Source organism: Ranitomeya variabilis, chromosome 2 (genome assembly GCF_051348905.1).
Source record: "Ranitomeya variabilis isolate aRanVar5 chromosome 2, aRanVar5.hap1, whole genome shotgun sequence".
NCBI lineage: Eukaryota > Metazoa > Chordata > Amphibia > Anura > Dendrobatidae > Ranitomeya > Ranitomeya variabilis.
The window spans coordinates 64,164,245-64,181,473 of record NC_135233.1 but is presented as its reverse complement, the minus strand read 5'-3'; the positions used below and the strand labels follow the sequence as shown (position 1 = coordinate 64,181,473).

At 42.2% G+C, this 17,229-nt stretch overlaps 1 protein-coding gene across 3 annotated transcripts in view; it reads left to right on the top strand.

Moving 5' to 3' along the window:
- Nucleotides 1–17,229, top strand: part of WDPCP (WD repeat containing planar cell polarity effector) — a 357,770-nt gene that overhangs the window by 326,326 nt on the left and 14,215 nt on the right. For all 3 annotated transcript variants that reach the window (XM_077282497.1, XM_077282498.1, XM_077282499.1), the window contains one exon: nt 12,563–12,642. In XM_077282497.1, coding sequence (XP_077138612.1) covers nt 12,563–12,642 — 80 coding nt within the window. The remainder of the gene's footprint in view (nt 1–12,562; nt 12,643–17,229) is intronic.

Genomic DNA, 17,229 nt, shown 5'->3' with positions numbered 1-17,229 from the left:
GTATGACTCCTATTTGATGGGATCAAAGGGGTAAGGTTTCTCCTTGTTCAGACCGACAAGTTATTATAAGGAGACTTAAGGTACCGTTACATTAAGCGACGCTGCAGCGATAGCGACAACGATGTCGATCGCTGCAGCGTCGCTGTTTGGTCGCTGGAGAGCTGTCACACAGACCGCTCTCCAGCGACCAACGATGCCGAGGTCCCCGGGTAACCAGGGTAAACATCGGGTTGCTAAGCGCAGGGCCGCGCTTAGTAACCCGATGTTTACCCTGGTTACCAGCGTAAAAGTAAAAAAAACAAACAGCACATACTCACCAGCGCGTCCCCCAGCCTCTGCTTCCTGACTGACTGAGCTCCGGCCCTAACAGCACAGCGGTGACGTCACCGCTGTGCTTTCACTTTCTCTTTAGGGCCGGATCTCAGTCAGAGCAGGAAGCAGACGCTGGGAGACGTGCAGGTGAGTATGTACTGTTTGTTTTTTTTACTTTTACGCTGGTAACCAGGGTAAACATCGGGTTACTAAGCGCGGCCCTGCGCTTAGTAACCCGATGTTTACCCTGGTTACCAGTGTAAAATATCGCTGGTATCGTTGCTTTTGGTGTCAAACACAACGATACACGGCGATCGGACGACCAAATAAAGTTCTGGACTTTATTCAGCGACCAGCGACATCACAGCAGGATCCTGATCGCTGCTGCGTGTCAAACTAAACGATATCGCTAGCGAGGACGCTGCAACGTCACGGATCGCTAGCGATATCGTTTAGTGTGACGGTACCTTTACAGGACATGCAATACTCCCCTAGGAATTTAGATATGCAAATAGCTTCTTCATAGAAAAAGAACACAGGGTCTCCAGTGCCACCTATTGGAGGCAGCAGTCTTAAAGTCAATATTGACTTTTTAAATAGCATTTCCACATAATTTAGGATTAGAATCCAAACCAGAAACTCCTTTTGCAGACGCGTGATTCAGGGATTTTGCCCCACATCAGTGCAAAACAGCAGAATTAGTTGGCTGGGTGTTTAGGACCCTTCTAGTCAACCAATTCTCTTGCTTTGCACTGATAAGGGGCAAAAATCCCGAAGCATGTCTGCAAATAGAGTTTCTGGTTTGAGTTCTTATCCGGCCATGTGGCAAGGCCCTTTGAGTAATTAATATCATCTTTTTAAATTGCTGCCTTCAATAGGTGGCACTAAGAGAGACTGTGGTCTTTTTTCTGTGAAGAGGCTATTTGCAGCATTGCATGGCCTGTAAGTCTCCCTACAACAAAGAGAAATTTTAGCCCTTCAACTCTATGAATTAGGAGCCACACGACAGTCCAGAAAGTGGTGCTCTCTCTAACTCCATCCTCCTGTGCACCAGCTCATTTCAGGATGATGTCTGCATGGAAGTAGCAAAACAAAATAACAGCCGTGTCACAAAAAAATGCACTTTTTTTCCATCAATCTTTATAATCACAACTTTTTCTATTTGCTTAACTGATTTGTACTAATAGCAGATACAGTTTGGTAAGGAACCTAGACCAAGACTATAAAAAGCACCTTTCTCAGTACGGCAGTAACACCGGTATGATGGAATCCAGGAGAACGTGAATTGTCTTCTCCGCTGGTGACTCAGCAGCGCAGTATCTAGGTGTTAAAAAGTAAATCAGATGGTATCCAGATGTGAGAGTGAGGACAGCAAAGCTGCAAATCTGGTTTGATGGTTGGGTCAGTACATCGTATTGTTGTCCTCTGAAATGACAGATCAGGAGAATGTGTTTAAAATGGCTCAGTGGTTAGCACTGTACGGTGGCTCAGTGGTTAGCACTGCAGCCTTGCAGCGCTGGGTTCAAATCCCACCAAGGACAACATCTGCAAGGAGTTTGTATGTTCTCCCCGCGTTTGCGTAGGTTTCCTCCGGGTTCTCTGGTTTCCTCCCACACTCCAAAGACATACTGATCGGGAATCTAGATTGTGAGCCCCAATGGGGACAGTGATGATAATGTCTGTAAAGTTCTGTGGAATTAATGGCGCTATGTAAATGAGTAAAATAAATAAAATGCAAGATGGTGAAAACAAATGGAAACACCATCACTGCAACAAGCACCCCTCTGTCATATCATTACACTCCGAATACATGCATGCCTCTCATACATAGATGTAGAATAATTGTGCTAGTATGTGCCATTACTTTTTTTTTCCACCACTTTGATATTGATCAGCTCCTCTTTAAACAATTGGTAAATCCACATGATAAATGTATAATACATCTGCGTGCCACCTATGGGACCAGCACCTGTTTTTTAGCATGGGGGTCCCTGATCCCTCGTTCTGACTGGTGCGGACCACAATGACAGTAGCGCTGGCCCTGGATGAGCCAGCTCTCTCCATTCACTGCTATGGGAGTTTAGATACAGCGGAGCGCTCGTCCTCTGCTGTATAGCTGTTATGAGACAACCCCTTTAAATTCCTGGATGGTATTTTGATCTTCCTGTGCAGGAAATGACAGTTTTAATATGATTAATTACTAGGAAATAGGCTTTATTATCACTTTTTTGTTATTCGTATCTTGAAAGCCCCTAAGGTGTTGCATCGCACATTATAATTCCACACACCCATGTGAGAGGGCCGTGTACCTGTTGTAGTCCACTGCTTGAAAAAAAGCGCACAATGGGGCCTAGGATTGTACGACGTATTGCACAGTAAACACTGGAATTCATCAGAATTGTAACATCCTATGGGATGGACTGTTGCAATCTGACATTGCCATAATTTTACTGGAGTGAGTGTGCGTTCCTCACCACAGATCTCTGCCATCCTAATAAATGGTCACTGCTTAGCTGGATAGTGGTGGTTAAGTGTATATGTGTGAATATATTCTACGGGTATGTGCACACGTTATGTATTTACCCTGTTACGTATATAAATCTCACTACGTGCACAGGGTAAAAGAAGTGAAACATAAATCCTTAAAATTTGAGTTTATTAGTAAATGATTAAATAACATATAAAATATAAAACATATGTGCCTCAAGAGAGGAAGGCGCAGATAATACATATATACACTGATGAGCAAAAGGGTAACAGTGTTTGAACTTTTGACTTTCAGGTTCCATATCTCACCATCCACTACAGCTTCAAACATGAGACTACCATAATTTTGTAGACTATCTCATGCATAAATATGACTTGCAACTATTTATCATATTATTAGTTATGCAGATTTTTGTCATGTCAGTGTTTTACTCCTAAAAATCTAAATGTTAATTTTTGTTAGTATTTTGTAAATCCACCTTTGGCTTTCAACACTGCCTGAATCCTTCTAGACATGCTCTTGATCAGATTTAAGCAGGTCTTGACCAAAATCTGATCCCAGGTCTCTTCTATACATTCCCAAAGTTGTTGCATACTGGTCGACCCACTTGGGTATGTATACAGCTTTTCTTCAACTCTACCCACAAGTGTTCGAATGGGTTGAGGTCTGGTGATTGTGGGGGCCAATCCAGCACCTCTACTCCATTGTCATCGAACCAGTTCTTCGCCAATCTTGATATATGCTTTGGGTCGTTGTCCTGCTGGAACACTATGTTGTCCTTTTCATATTCGTAGTACTCGAGTGTACGAAGTGAAAAATCTTGTAGGATACTCACATAGAGCTCAGCACTAAGACCACCATCGATCTTTGTCAACTATCCAATGTCTTTGGCTGTGAAACAACCCCAATATCATCAGGCTTCCTCCACCAAACTTAACAGTTTCTTCAATTTCTTGATCCATTAGCCCCTTTTTCCCTTGTTTCTTCCAGACCCATTTGCTCCCATCAGAGCCTAGTCTATTGACACTCATCTCATCGCTTCAAATTACGCGTTTCCAATCTTCTCCTGTCTACTTTTGGTACTTTTTTATTACGGTATTGAAGCCGAAGGCTTCACCCCTTTTTTTCAGACCACTTTTCCAGTCTTATGTAATGTGCGTCACACAGCGCTGGCATGGACATCTGTGATCTCACTATTAGGGAGCATACGAGCCACCTCCACAGCAGTGTTTGTTGCACTGATATTTTTCCAGGATGTCCACCTTTTGGCTTCTGAATGGATGGATGGACTTCATTTTCGTTTTGGCACTCCCTGATGCAGTTTGGCAATTTTCTTGGCCAAGAGACCGCTATCAATGAGCTGGATGATGCCATTTCTCTTTTCTTCAGAAATTCTTTTTTTTTGTGTGTCTGCTCCTTGATTCGAATCAGTGACCATTAGCTTGGAAATCAACCTAATAACACACTGAGCTATTAGGGGATGTAAGACCGGGTTGTAATTTCTAGTATACAGGAAGAAAAAGTTTTCTCCACCACCAGGAGAAAAACCCTAATAATGCAGTGACATGACAAGAATCTGCATAACTAATCATATGCGAAATAGTTGCAAGTCATATTTATGTATGAGATAGCCAAGATAATTGTCTATAGAATGATGTAGGTCTCACGATCCGAGCAGTAGTGGATGGCGAGATATGGAGACTGAGGGTATGTGCACACGTTCAGGATTTCTTGCTGAAATTTTCTGACAAAAAAACGGACATTTCTGCGAGAAATCCGCATGCGTTTTTTGCATATTTTTTCCGCGTTTTTTTCCGGAGCTTTCCCAATGCGTTAAATAGCGGGAAAAACACGAAAAGTCTGCAAAATTAATGAACATGCTGCTTTTTTACCGCGATGCGGTTTTTTTTTGCGGAAAAAAATGCATCATGTGCACAAAAATTGCGGAATGCATTCTAAATGATAGAATGCATATGTATGCGTTTTTATCGCGAAAAATCCTGAACGTGTGCACATACCCTGAAAGTCAAAAGTTGAAAACATTGTTTCTCTTTTGCTCTGCAGTGTATCTGCCATATAATGCGGCATAGATAATGTATACTCGTTATAATATAGGTTCTAAGAAACAGGGGCCACCAAAAGTTTTGCTTTTTTTATGTGTGAATACTTCTGTTTGATTGTTGTGATGCCATTTTCCTGGTAATTTTAGTAAACTGGAAGCAAATGGTTGTCAGCTATAAGGATGAAAATTGTGGGGACATTGTTGTATCCCATTTATGTGTTAGTTTTCAACTTTTTCTGTGTCAAATGTGTTGCATATTGTGTCATGGGTAGTCGAATTTTGCCTATAATTTGTTTTCTGTTTGTGTGTTTTTCGGTTAAAACATGGCAAAGCCAAATTTATCCACAGGTGTCAGGAAGCTTATTATTCTGAGAGTGAAGTCAGGCAAAAGCCAAAAAGAGGTAGCTATGGAATTCAACTTCTCTCAGACTCAATTGCCACGTATAATAAAGAAGGTGTAATAAGAAAAAGAAGTTATAGAACAGCTGACAAACCTAGAAGTGGACAACCACGGAAAACTTCCCCCAAAGTTGATCACATTATTAAGAAAAAGTCAGTATCTGATGTCGATAAAAGTGCTGTACAAATTTTGCACGTAATGAATGAAGAATCAAAGTGAGTCGCCAAACTGTGGTGCGACGGCTAAGAGCCGTAGGGTTGAATGTATGAGTTCCAGTCAAGAAGCCTATCAATTCTGCAAAGAACCCGGAAGGTCCAACTTGAGTTTGCCAAAGAACACAGTCAATGGAAAGAGACAGATTGGTCTAAGGTGTTGTGGTCAGATGAATCCAAGTTTATTCTGTTTGGTAGTGATGGCAAGCACTATACAGTTGGGGAAATAAGTATTTGATCTCTTGCTGATTTTGTAAGTTTGCCCACTGACAAAGACATGAACAGTATAATTTTAAGGGTAGGTTAATTTTAACATTGAGAGATAGAATATCAAAAATAAAATCCAGAAAATCGGATTGTATAAATTATATAAATGAATTTGCATTTATATATTTCCATGAGCTCTATAAATGTTAGTAGTATGGCTCTATACAACTTGAAGAATATTCACTGCTCAAAGAAATAAAGGGAACGCTAAAATTCCACATCCTAGATATCACTGAATAAAATACGCCAGTTGAAAATCTTTATTCATTACATAGTGGAATGCGTTGAGAAATCTCCTCGTTCCTGCATGGTGAAGGCATTGATGCTACGGACTGACCTGCCCGTTGCCCAGACCTGAATCCAGTCGAGCACATCTGAGACATCATGTCTCGTTCCATCCACCAATGCCAAATGCACCACAGACTGTCCAGGAGTTGACTAATGCTTTAATCCAGGTCTGTTAAAAGATCCCTTAGGAGAACATCCGCTCACTCATTAGATCCATGACCAAGCGTTGTAGGGAGGTCATACAGGTGCGTGGAGGCCACGCACACTACTGAGCATCATTTCCTTGTCTTGAGGTGTTTCCACTGAAGTTGAATCATCCTGTAATTCGATTTTCAACTTTGATTTTGAGTATCATTCTAAATCCAGACCTAAATGGGATATTAATTTTGATTTACATTTATCATATTTATGTTTGTTTTATTGCTCTCAATGCATTCCACTATGAAATGAATAAAGATATGCAACTGGAATATTTCATTCAGTAATATCTAGGATGTGGTATTTTAGTGTTCTGTTTATTCTTTTGAGCACTATATGCACGTGGACTTCTTAGCATCTCTTGGATACAGGCAACGGGAGCTAAAATACAATTTATCTGTACTATGTAATAACTAGATGGTGGCCCAATTCTAACGCATTGGGTATTCTAGAATATGTATGTAGTTTATTTATGAAGATTTAAGAATAATGCAATGAATACACAGGATTCGGACGGCCGGGCGTGACCAATCAGCGAAGCGTGGTTCAAATCCCGTGCCAATTCGTGGCCGGACTGCGCCTGTCGCTGATTGGTCACGCCCGGCCAGGCGCGACCAATCAGTGAAGCCAGGGCCGGCTCCAGGTTTTTGAGGGCCCCAGGCGAAAGAGTCTCAGTGGGCCCCCCCTTTAACACATACCATGATTCATGATGCACAGATACAGAAGAGAAATATAGCACAGCCACGTAGCATATAACACATACCACGATTCATGATGCACAGATACAGAAGAGAAATATAGCACAGCCACGTAGCATATAACACAGCCCACGTAGTATATAACACAGCCCACGTAGCATATAACACAGCCACGTAGTATATTGCACAGCCGACGTAGCATATATCACAGCCACGTAGCATATAACACAGCCACGTAGTATATTGCACAGCCCACGTAGCATATCACACAGCCCACATAGTATATAGCACAGCCACGTAGTATATAGCACAGCCACGTAGTATGTAACACAGCCACGTAGTATGTAACAGCCATGTATTATATAGCACAGCCACGTAGCATATAACAGCCCATGTAGTATATAACACAGCCCACGTAGCATATAGCACAGCCATGTAGCATATAACACAGCCCACGTAGTATATTGCACAGCCACGTAGCATATAACACAGCCCACGTAGTATATAGCACAGCCACGTAGCATATAACACAGCCCACGTAGTATATAGCACAGCCACGTAGCATATAACACAGCCCACGTAGCATATAGCACAGCCCACGTAGTATATTGCACAGCCACGTAGCATATAACACAGCCCACGTAGTATATAGCAAGCCACATAGTATGTAGCACAGCCACGTAGTATATAGCACAGCCACGTAGTATATAACAGGCCACGTATCATATAGCACAGCCCATGTAGTATATAGCACAGCCACGTAGTATATAACACAGCCACGTAGTATATAACAGCCACGTAGTATATAGCACAGCCACGTGGTATATAGCATAGCCCACGCAGTATATAACACAGCCCACGTAGTATATAACAGCCCACGCAGTATATAACACAGCCCACGTAGTATATAGCACAGCCCACGTAGTATATAGCACAGCCACGTAGTATATAACACAGCCATGTAGTATATAGCACAGCCACGTAGTATATAGCATAGCCCACATAGTATATAACAACCCACGTAGTATATAACACAGCCCACGCAGTATATAACACAGCCCACATAGTATATAGCACAGCCCACGTAGTATATAGCACAGTCCACGTAGTATATAGCACAGTCCACATAGTATATAACACAGCCATATAGCATATAGCATAGCCACGTAATATATAACAGCCCACGTAGCATATAACAGCCCATGTAGTATATAGCACAGCCACGTAGTATATAACACAGCCACGTAGTATATAACACAGCCACGTAGTATATTGCACAGCCACGTAGTATATAGCACAGCCCATGTAGTATATAACACAGCCTACGTAGTATATAACACAGCCCACGCAGTATATAACACAGCCCACGTAGTATATAACAGCCCACGTAGTATATAGCACAGCCCACATAGTACATAGCACAGCCCACGTAGTATATAGCACAGCCCACGTAGTACATAGCACAGTGACATAGTGTATAACACAGCTACGTAGTGTATAGCATAGCCACGTAATATATAACAGCCCACGTAGCATATAACACAGCCCACGTAGTATATAGCACAGCCACATAGTATATAGCACAGCCACGTAGTATAAAACACAGCCCACGTAGTATATAACACAGCCCACGTAGTATATAACAGCCACGTAGTATATAGCACAGCCACGTAGTATATAGCACAGCCACTTAGCATATTGCACAGCCACGTAGTATATAGCACAGCCCACATAGTATATAACACAGCCCACAGACTACAGCGAAAAAAAGGAGTAAACTAATCCCAAAAATTATAATAGAAAAGACAACTTTATTAGTACAACAATACATAACAAAAATGATATATAATAAAATTTATGCACCATACAGGTAGTTGATACAGAAAGAAACTGTAGGTAGACTGGTGTGAGTGGGAGACGCTATGTAAATCCGGAGGCAGGCATGCTGATAGCAATTAGGCTATTGTAAGTAAAGCCTATACACACAGGATAGTTCCCATACAATCTAAAGGTGCCAAGGACAGTATCCCACAGGGAACGCTCCTAAAGGCCCCGTCTCACATAGCGATTTACCAACGATCACGACCAGCGATACGACCTGGCCGTGATCGTTGGTAAGTCGTTGTGTGGTCGCTGGGGAGCTGTCACACAGACAGCTCTCTCCAGCGACCAACGATCAGGGGAACGACTTCGGCATCGTTGAAACTGTCTTCAACGATGCCGAAGTCCCCCTGCAGCACCCGGGTAACCAGGGTAAACATCGGGTTACTAAGCGCAGGGCCGCGCTTAGTAACCCGATGTTTACCCTGGTTACCAAAAAAACAAACAGTACATACTCGCCTTTCGGTGTCCGTCAGGTCCCTTGCCGTCTGCTTCCTGCTCTGACTGAGCCGCCGTACAGTGAGAGCAGAGCGCAGCGGTGACGTCACTGCTGTGCTGTGCTCTCACTGTACGGCAGCACTCAGTCAGAGCAGGAAGCAGACGGCAAGGGACCTGACGGACATCAGAATGTGAGTATGTACTGTTTGGTTTTCTTTACATTTACGCTGGTAACCAGGGTAAACATCGGGTTACTAAGCGCGGCCCTGCGCTTAGTAACCCGATGTTTACCCTGGTTACCAGTGAAGACATCACTGGATCGGTGTCACACACACCGATTCAGCGATGTCAGCGGGACCTCAGCGACCAAAAAAAGGTCCAAGCCATTCCGACACGACCAGCGATCTCGCAGCAGGGGCCTGATCGCTGGTACGTGTCACACATAGCGAGATCGCTACTGAGGTCGCTGTTGCGTCACAAAACTAGTGACTCAGCAGCGATCTCGCTAGCGATCTCGCTATGTGAGACGGGGCCTTAAAACAAGTAAAATGCCTACGCATGCTTACCCATAATGTAGCCGGACAGCTCTCCCACTGATCACCAGGAGCCCCCTGACGCACGTTTCGCCGCCAAGCTTTTGAAAAGCGGGATTTCCGCGACAGACAAACAGACGGAAGTGGACCTTAGGCAATTATATATATAGATAATGAGTTCCCCTTTGTCTAAGAATATAATGGTGTAACCTACATTTTTTGATAATAAGAATAAAGATTTTAAAAAAAAAAAGTCTGATTTTCTACTGACATTATAAAATAAAACAATAAGTCTTGGTAGTAAAGTTTCATAAACTGCCAACAAGCATAGGATTTCTTGGCTCTATTAAACTACATGGGTAGTAAATTAAATTCTTTCATTCACCATCACTCTGTCTAGCGTCTGTCTGCCATGTTTTCATAATCTTTTGTCATCCAAATGCTCCAATTAACTTCTATGCATAAACATGGATCCCTGCTCTTCGTATCGCCAACCATGCACTCAGTGCACATTAACCTTTGGGAGCATGCAAAATAATGAGTTACAGCTCTTTGGCAGAAATCAGATTTCCTCCACATATGTCAGGTTGGCCAAGCCAGTGTGCATATTCTGAATACAGCAATGAGCATGTTTAATACTTGCGGTCCTCATCGGTTGTGGAGAGCAGTGCAGCGATGGATTTGGAACATGCAATAAACTACTGGTTAACGTATCCGGTAATAGTTTACGAGCACTGACTTCCTTCCGTGATAAGAATTTACACCTACATTTCTATTCCAGGGCTCGCAGGTCCCTGTTGTACTGTAGACCACTACTACTTGATGGGGTATTCCAATAAAGGCTGGTTTCACACTAGCGTTCAGCAGTGCTGCGGATGGCAGCCTTCTTCCTCTGATAAGCCCCGCTTAACGGAGGAAGAAGGCTTTCATCCGCAGCCCTGCCAAACACAAGTCTGAAACCAGTCGTGATCACATATCAGTAGAATAGGTCAACATTTTATGATCGTCAGGGGTCTGAGCTCTTGGACGTCCGTTGCTCCTGGGGAAGATGGGGCCGAAGCACTGATTCCGCGATGAGTCTCCTTTACAGTCCATTTCTGCACAGAGGTGTTCTGGGCCATCCACTCTTGCAAGTGAATGAACCTGCACAGTTGATGATATAGTACAACAGTGGTGGTTTATTGGTGGAGGTTATAGAGATCAGACCTCCAATTTTTTCAGTTAGCATATGCTTATGATATCTTGTCCTTTTACATGGTACACGGGTCGCCAATATTCTGCATATAATTTGCAGTATAAGTTGCATTGTACAGTTTAACAATGACTTATTAAATAGGCTGTCTCACCAAATTGGTTGCACATTACTAAGATTTATTCTCCCATTCATGGGCGTCGGGAAGGAATTTTTTTCCCCAATGTGGAGCTCACTCTTTGCCGCATGGGTTTTTTTTTTCCTTCCTCTGGATCAACATGTTTATTGTGATAGTCTATGGGGCCATTCACATGTCCGCTGAAGCCCTGCTAAGTGTAGTAGAAATCATCATCTCCTATGAATGGCAGCCATGGGGCGGCGTTCATGGGAGATCTGCAATGAGAAGCACAGGGGTCTTCTGCAGACCCTTGGCTGTCGTGCCAACCCATCAGCGCCCTTCGATCATGTGATGGGCAGGGTCTGTGACGCGCATCTGCTTTGAGCGAGTTTTTCTGCTGCTGTCAGAGATTGACAGCGGCATTTAACATGTTAAAAGTTGTGTGTGGATCGCGATTCCTCCCACGGCTGTTAGGGGCATATGACAGCTGATCAAATCAGCTGTCATGGGCCAGGAAAGATGGAATTCAGCGTCAGAGCCCGCATCAAAAGGAGGGACACGGCCTATGACGTAACTATACGTCATAGGTCGTGAAGGGAACCCATGTCTATAAGAGACACTTCTGCATTGCCTTTTGCTTAAGGATCTTTGACTGTTCTATGTGCAAACTGTATGTGTTATGTTTTATTACCAGCTTTGCATCCTGACCTTGATTCTTGTCTGCCGCCTGCCCTGACCTCCTGCATGACTACCATATTGAGCAAACTCTACCTGCTCTGGCTTGTCTAACTACTTATCATGGATGACAGATTGGCCATAAATTTTGGATTTTATTATCCGATGGCTGTTGCTAATGAAAACTACTCTGAAGTCATGTCACCGGAGGAAACCTGCAGCAAACAGAGATTCTTGTGTGAGCTTTAAAGGGTAAAAAAAAACATTGGATCACCTTGTTTTTCCTCCATATTTTAGCCCCATGCCAAATTTGTTGCAAATCAAAGGGTCCAGTGCTACCAGGTAGGATCCTGAAGCAGCGGATTTTGTGTCAATCTTCCCACTAATTGCAAGGGAGTAGGGGCATGACCAAATCTTGTTTAACTGTGGCACGCGCCAGGATTTACTGTGGTATTTATACATTGGCAGTGTTGAAGAATGTGTTGTTCATTAGCCATGCCCAAGAGATCCTGACCGCTTCTGAAATGAAGTCATACACATAATGACACAAAGACGACAAATGTCCATCGCTTCACCTCCCAGCTGGTCGGCGCATACTGACCATTTTGGAGCCATCATGCCCACAGTTGAGTCAGCAAATTGAATATGGTCAGACAAAAACCCTGCGAGTCCTGACAAAGGGCGAATGAATGAAGCATGTCCATCACTCAGCACCGTAAACAAATTAAAAGACCTGTTTCCAATGATTGCCCTCTTTACTAAGATTTCTTTCTTGTATTTTTTTCCTTTTATTTCCACAGACAATTAGTTCACATAGAGAACGAGATTGGAATTGAAGTCTACGCTGAATCTCTGAATAAAACACTACCTTGGAATCAGGGTATGAATCAGAAAGTGGATGTTAAATGCTTAGAGTGATGTAATTTATTACCAGGGGGAGCTGGGGAAGCATGCAGAGAGCAATGAATGAGGTGGATGTATCTTATGTAAGCTACACACAATGTGTGCTTTATCTGACATGGACCATGCCTTAAGAGATCTATCTCGCTATTACAGAGACACATTTCGAGCAGGCGGCACAGCACAGTGTGTATAAATTAAACTTACTCATATTTGTGCATGGGGAGTCTTGGAATGAAATGCGATGAGGTAGTCGCCTGTATTTTATTTTTTTGCCCATACTTTGCTCTTACGACTGAACATAAGCAATATATCAGCTTTACCAGACATACAATGCTCAGGGCAAGGATCCTTGTTTTATCTGGGATTTTTTTTACATTTGCACATAAATCATAGATGCCGTGATAGTGCCTAAATACACTCCTCAACATTGAAATTACAGCACCAAAAATTAAAGGACTAATTATGGAAATCATAGAGTGGATAGACATGGTAGTGACACGCAAATAATGTAAAAATGGGGACAACATTTTCAAAAGATCTCAATTTTGTCAGTATCAAGTATACGTGCCACATGCAGAAATCCCCACACTTACACGCTTTGCATGTTATCAGTGAAGTTATTAATGGTTTTTAAAAAATCATCAAAATCCACTGCTGGCAGCTCACTTTGCTAATGCCGACCAATGGCATCCCATATGTGCTTGAAGGGAGACAAGTCCAGAGACACAGCAAGCCATGGTAGCACAATTAGGTCATGCAGACTGATCATAGTAGCACCATCAACAATAGGACTGACATTGTTTTGTTGAAAACAGGCTCCTTTGACACTTTGGGAGAAATGTCCTTACCACTGGTTCAGCCATCAAATCAATGTAACATTGATCAGTTAGTGTACCTGGAATGAAGACTAGAGAGGTCTGACTGCTATACATTATGGCAGCCCACACCAAAATTCCTTGAGTAGGACTGATGTGACATTCCATTGTGAAAGCCTCTTCATGGCATTGCCCACTTGGTCTCCAAATCAAGAACTGAAGCTTGAATGGAGGAATGTAAGCCTATCCTCTTCAGCGATTAGTCCCACTTTTGTCCTGGATGCAATGATATCCAGAGATGGGAGATCATGTAAGAAATGCCATGAGAGGCCTTAATGAGGAATCGTCACACCCGTCCTACTCTCGGAATTATAGTGTTCGACCCCACTAGTCTTCATTCCAGGTACACTAACAGCTCAGTGTTACATTGATTTGGTGGTAGAGCCATTGCTATGACCATTTCTCCAAAGAGTCCCAGGAGCTGTTTTTCAACATGACAACACAAGGCCATATGTTCCTTTTTCTACTGTGAGCAGCCTGCATGGCCTCAGCGTGCTGCCTTGGTCTCCAGTGTCTCTGGACTTGTCTCATATCGAGCACATCTGGGACGTCATTGATTGACATTTTCAAAGGGAACTGCCAGCAGCGGATTTTGATGATTTGCATACCTAAGTTCATTGAGCTCGGCAAAACATTCTGCAGACAACCATTAATAACTTCATTGATAGCAGCCAATGCGTGCAGGGATTTCAGATCATGCCGCTCATACTCGATACTGAATAAATAGAGATATTTTTAAAATAAATTTCCATTTTGTAATCATTTGCAAATCATACAAAAAGTCTATTGTTTCTGCGCTTTCCATAATTCCATGACTTGGCCTTCTTCGTATTGCAATTTCAGAGTTGAGAAGTATATGTAGTGTTTACATTTAATTTTTTTTTTGTAGACTCCATTTTGGACTTTTTTTCCAGCAGATCTATGGGAGGACAATATTTTCCTCCGATTTCCTGTAACATGCAGTCCTGTACATGGCAGGAGAGGAGGAGATGTGCAGTTTTCATGAAGGAGGACATCATGACTCCACCCTGTTGTATTCACCTTCCAAATGTAATATAGTTGCTGGAGCATACTTTGAAAGCAACATGTTATCTATCAAATGTAAAGAAAGCGAGACATTCTGGATGTTGGAGATAGTTATATATTTATACAGTATACTTTAATTTACAGTTTAATTAAATCGATAAAATAAAAATACGTTATATATTGTATAAGGATTTGTTTACAACAGTGTAATTGCTTCTGTTATTTTAACAGGGCCTTGATAACTATGCTGGTTTTATTTTCAAAAAAGTACATTTTTGTAGATCCAGTTGACTTTTAAAGGAGTTTTCTGGAGCTTTAATATAGATAACCTGTCTTCACAACTGTCCCAGATATCAGAAGACTTCTGGACCAAAATGGAGTGGGGTTGATGTGAGACCCACCGTCAGATGGGCGTTCTTGGCTGGGAGCGTTCCCATGAGACCGGCGGCGGGTCGGCAGTGGGAATTAAATTCCCCCAGAAATGTTTATAGCTATGTTATCACATGGGACTACACTGCATATAGCTGTTTGGCACCCTAAAGGTGTCCTGACTGCTTATCTATGGTGTCCCTGTGCAGTACTAAGATCTACCTTTCCCATGTGAATGTCAGAGCGCTGCAGAATCATTCAGGTCCACAACGCAGTGTATGGAGCCATGCCGCTGTTGGTGTAGCCTCTTTTGTCAATTGATTGGTGTTGGGCATTCTGATCTCATAATGATGACCTATACTAAGGATTGGTCATCAATATTAAGGTCCCGAAAAAACCCTTTACAGTTTGTCATAATTTAGGTTGGGATTTGATGTTTTGAACAGCAAGTACGACAGTATTACCATAATTGCCATTATCGCTTATGAGAAAAGCCAGCTACTGAAGTGTGAACAATTCTTACTGGTGACTTTTTAAATGTTTATGTGATGCAGATCAAACAATGTGAATAATAGAAAGAAAAAATAAATCACACTGTTTAACCCCTTAAGCCCCGAGGGTGGTTTGCACGTTAATGACCGGGCCAATTTTTACAATTGTGACCACTGTCCCTTTATGAGGTTATAACTCTGGAACGCTGCAACGGATCTTGGCGATTCTGACATTCTTTTCTCGTGACATATTGTACTTCATGATAGTGGTAAAATTTCTTCGATATAACTTGCGTTTATTTGTGAAAAAAATGGAAATTTGGCGAAAATTTTGAAAATTTCGCAATTTTCCAAATTTGAATTTTTATGCCCTTAAATCACAGAGATATGTCACACAAAATACTTAATAAGTAACATTTCCCACATGTCTACTTTACATCAGCACAATTTTGGAACCAACATTTTTTTTTGTTAGGGAGTTATAAGGGTTAAAAGTTGACCAGAAATTTCTCATTTTTACAACACCATTTTTTTTTAGGGACCACATCTCATTTGAAGTAATTTTGAGGGGTCTATATGATAGAAAACACCCAAGTGTGACACCATTCTAAAAATTGCACCCCTCAAGGTACTTAAAACCACATTCAAGAAGTTTATTAACCCTTCAGGTGTTTCACAGGAATTTTTGGAATGTTTAAATAAAAATGAAAATTTAACTTTTTTTCACACAAAATTTATTTCAGCTCCAATTTGTTTTATTTTACCAAGGGTAACAGGAGAAAATGGACCCCAAAAGTTGTTGTACAATTTGTCCTGAGTACGCTGATACCCCATATGTGGGTGTAAACCACTGTTTGGGTGCATGGTAGAGCTCGGAAGGGAAGGAGCGACATTTGACTTTTCAATGCAAAATTGACTGGAATTGAGATGGGACGCCATGTTGCGTTTGGAGAGCCCCTGATGTGCCTAAACATTAAAACCCCCCACAAGTGACACCATTTTGGAAAGTAGACCCCTTAAGGAACTTATCTAGATGTGTGGTGAGCACTTTGACCCAACAAGTGCTTCACAGAAGTTTATAATGCAGAGCCGTAAAAAAAAATAGTATTTTTTCACAAAAATGATCTTTTCGCCCCCAATTATTTATTTTCCCAAGGGTAAGAGAAGAAATTGGACCCCAAAAGTTGTTGTGCAATTTGTCCTGAGTACGCTGATACCCGATATGTGGGGGTAAACGACTGGGCGCATGGCAGAGCTCGGAAGGGAAGGAGCGCCGTTTGACTTTTCAATGCAAAATTGACTGGAATTGAGATGGGGCACCATGTCGCGTTTGGAGAGCCCCTGATGTGCCTAAACATTAAAAACCCCCACAAGTGACACCATTTTGGAAAGTAGACCCCTAAGGAACTTATCTAGATGTGTTTTGAGAGCTTTGAACCCCCAAGTGTTTCACTACAGTTTATAACGCAGAGCCGTATAAATAAAAATTTTTATTTTTTTTTTCACAAAAATGATTTTTTAGCCCCCAGTTTTGTATTTTCACAAGGGTAACGGCATAAATTGGACCCCAAAAGTTGTTGTCCAATTTGTCCTGAGTACGCAGATACCCCATATGTGGGGGGAACCACCGTTTGGGCGCATGGCAGAGCTCGGAAGGGAAGGAGCGCCATTTGGAATGCAGACTTATATGCATTGATCTGCAGGCATCACGTTGCATTTGCAGAGCCCCTGATGTACCCAAACAGTAGAAACCCCCATAAGTGACCACATATTGGAAACTAGACCCCCCAAGGAACTTATCTA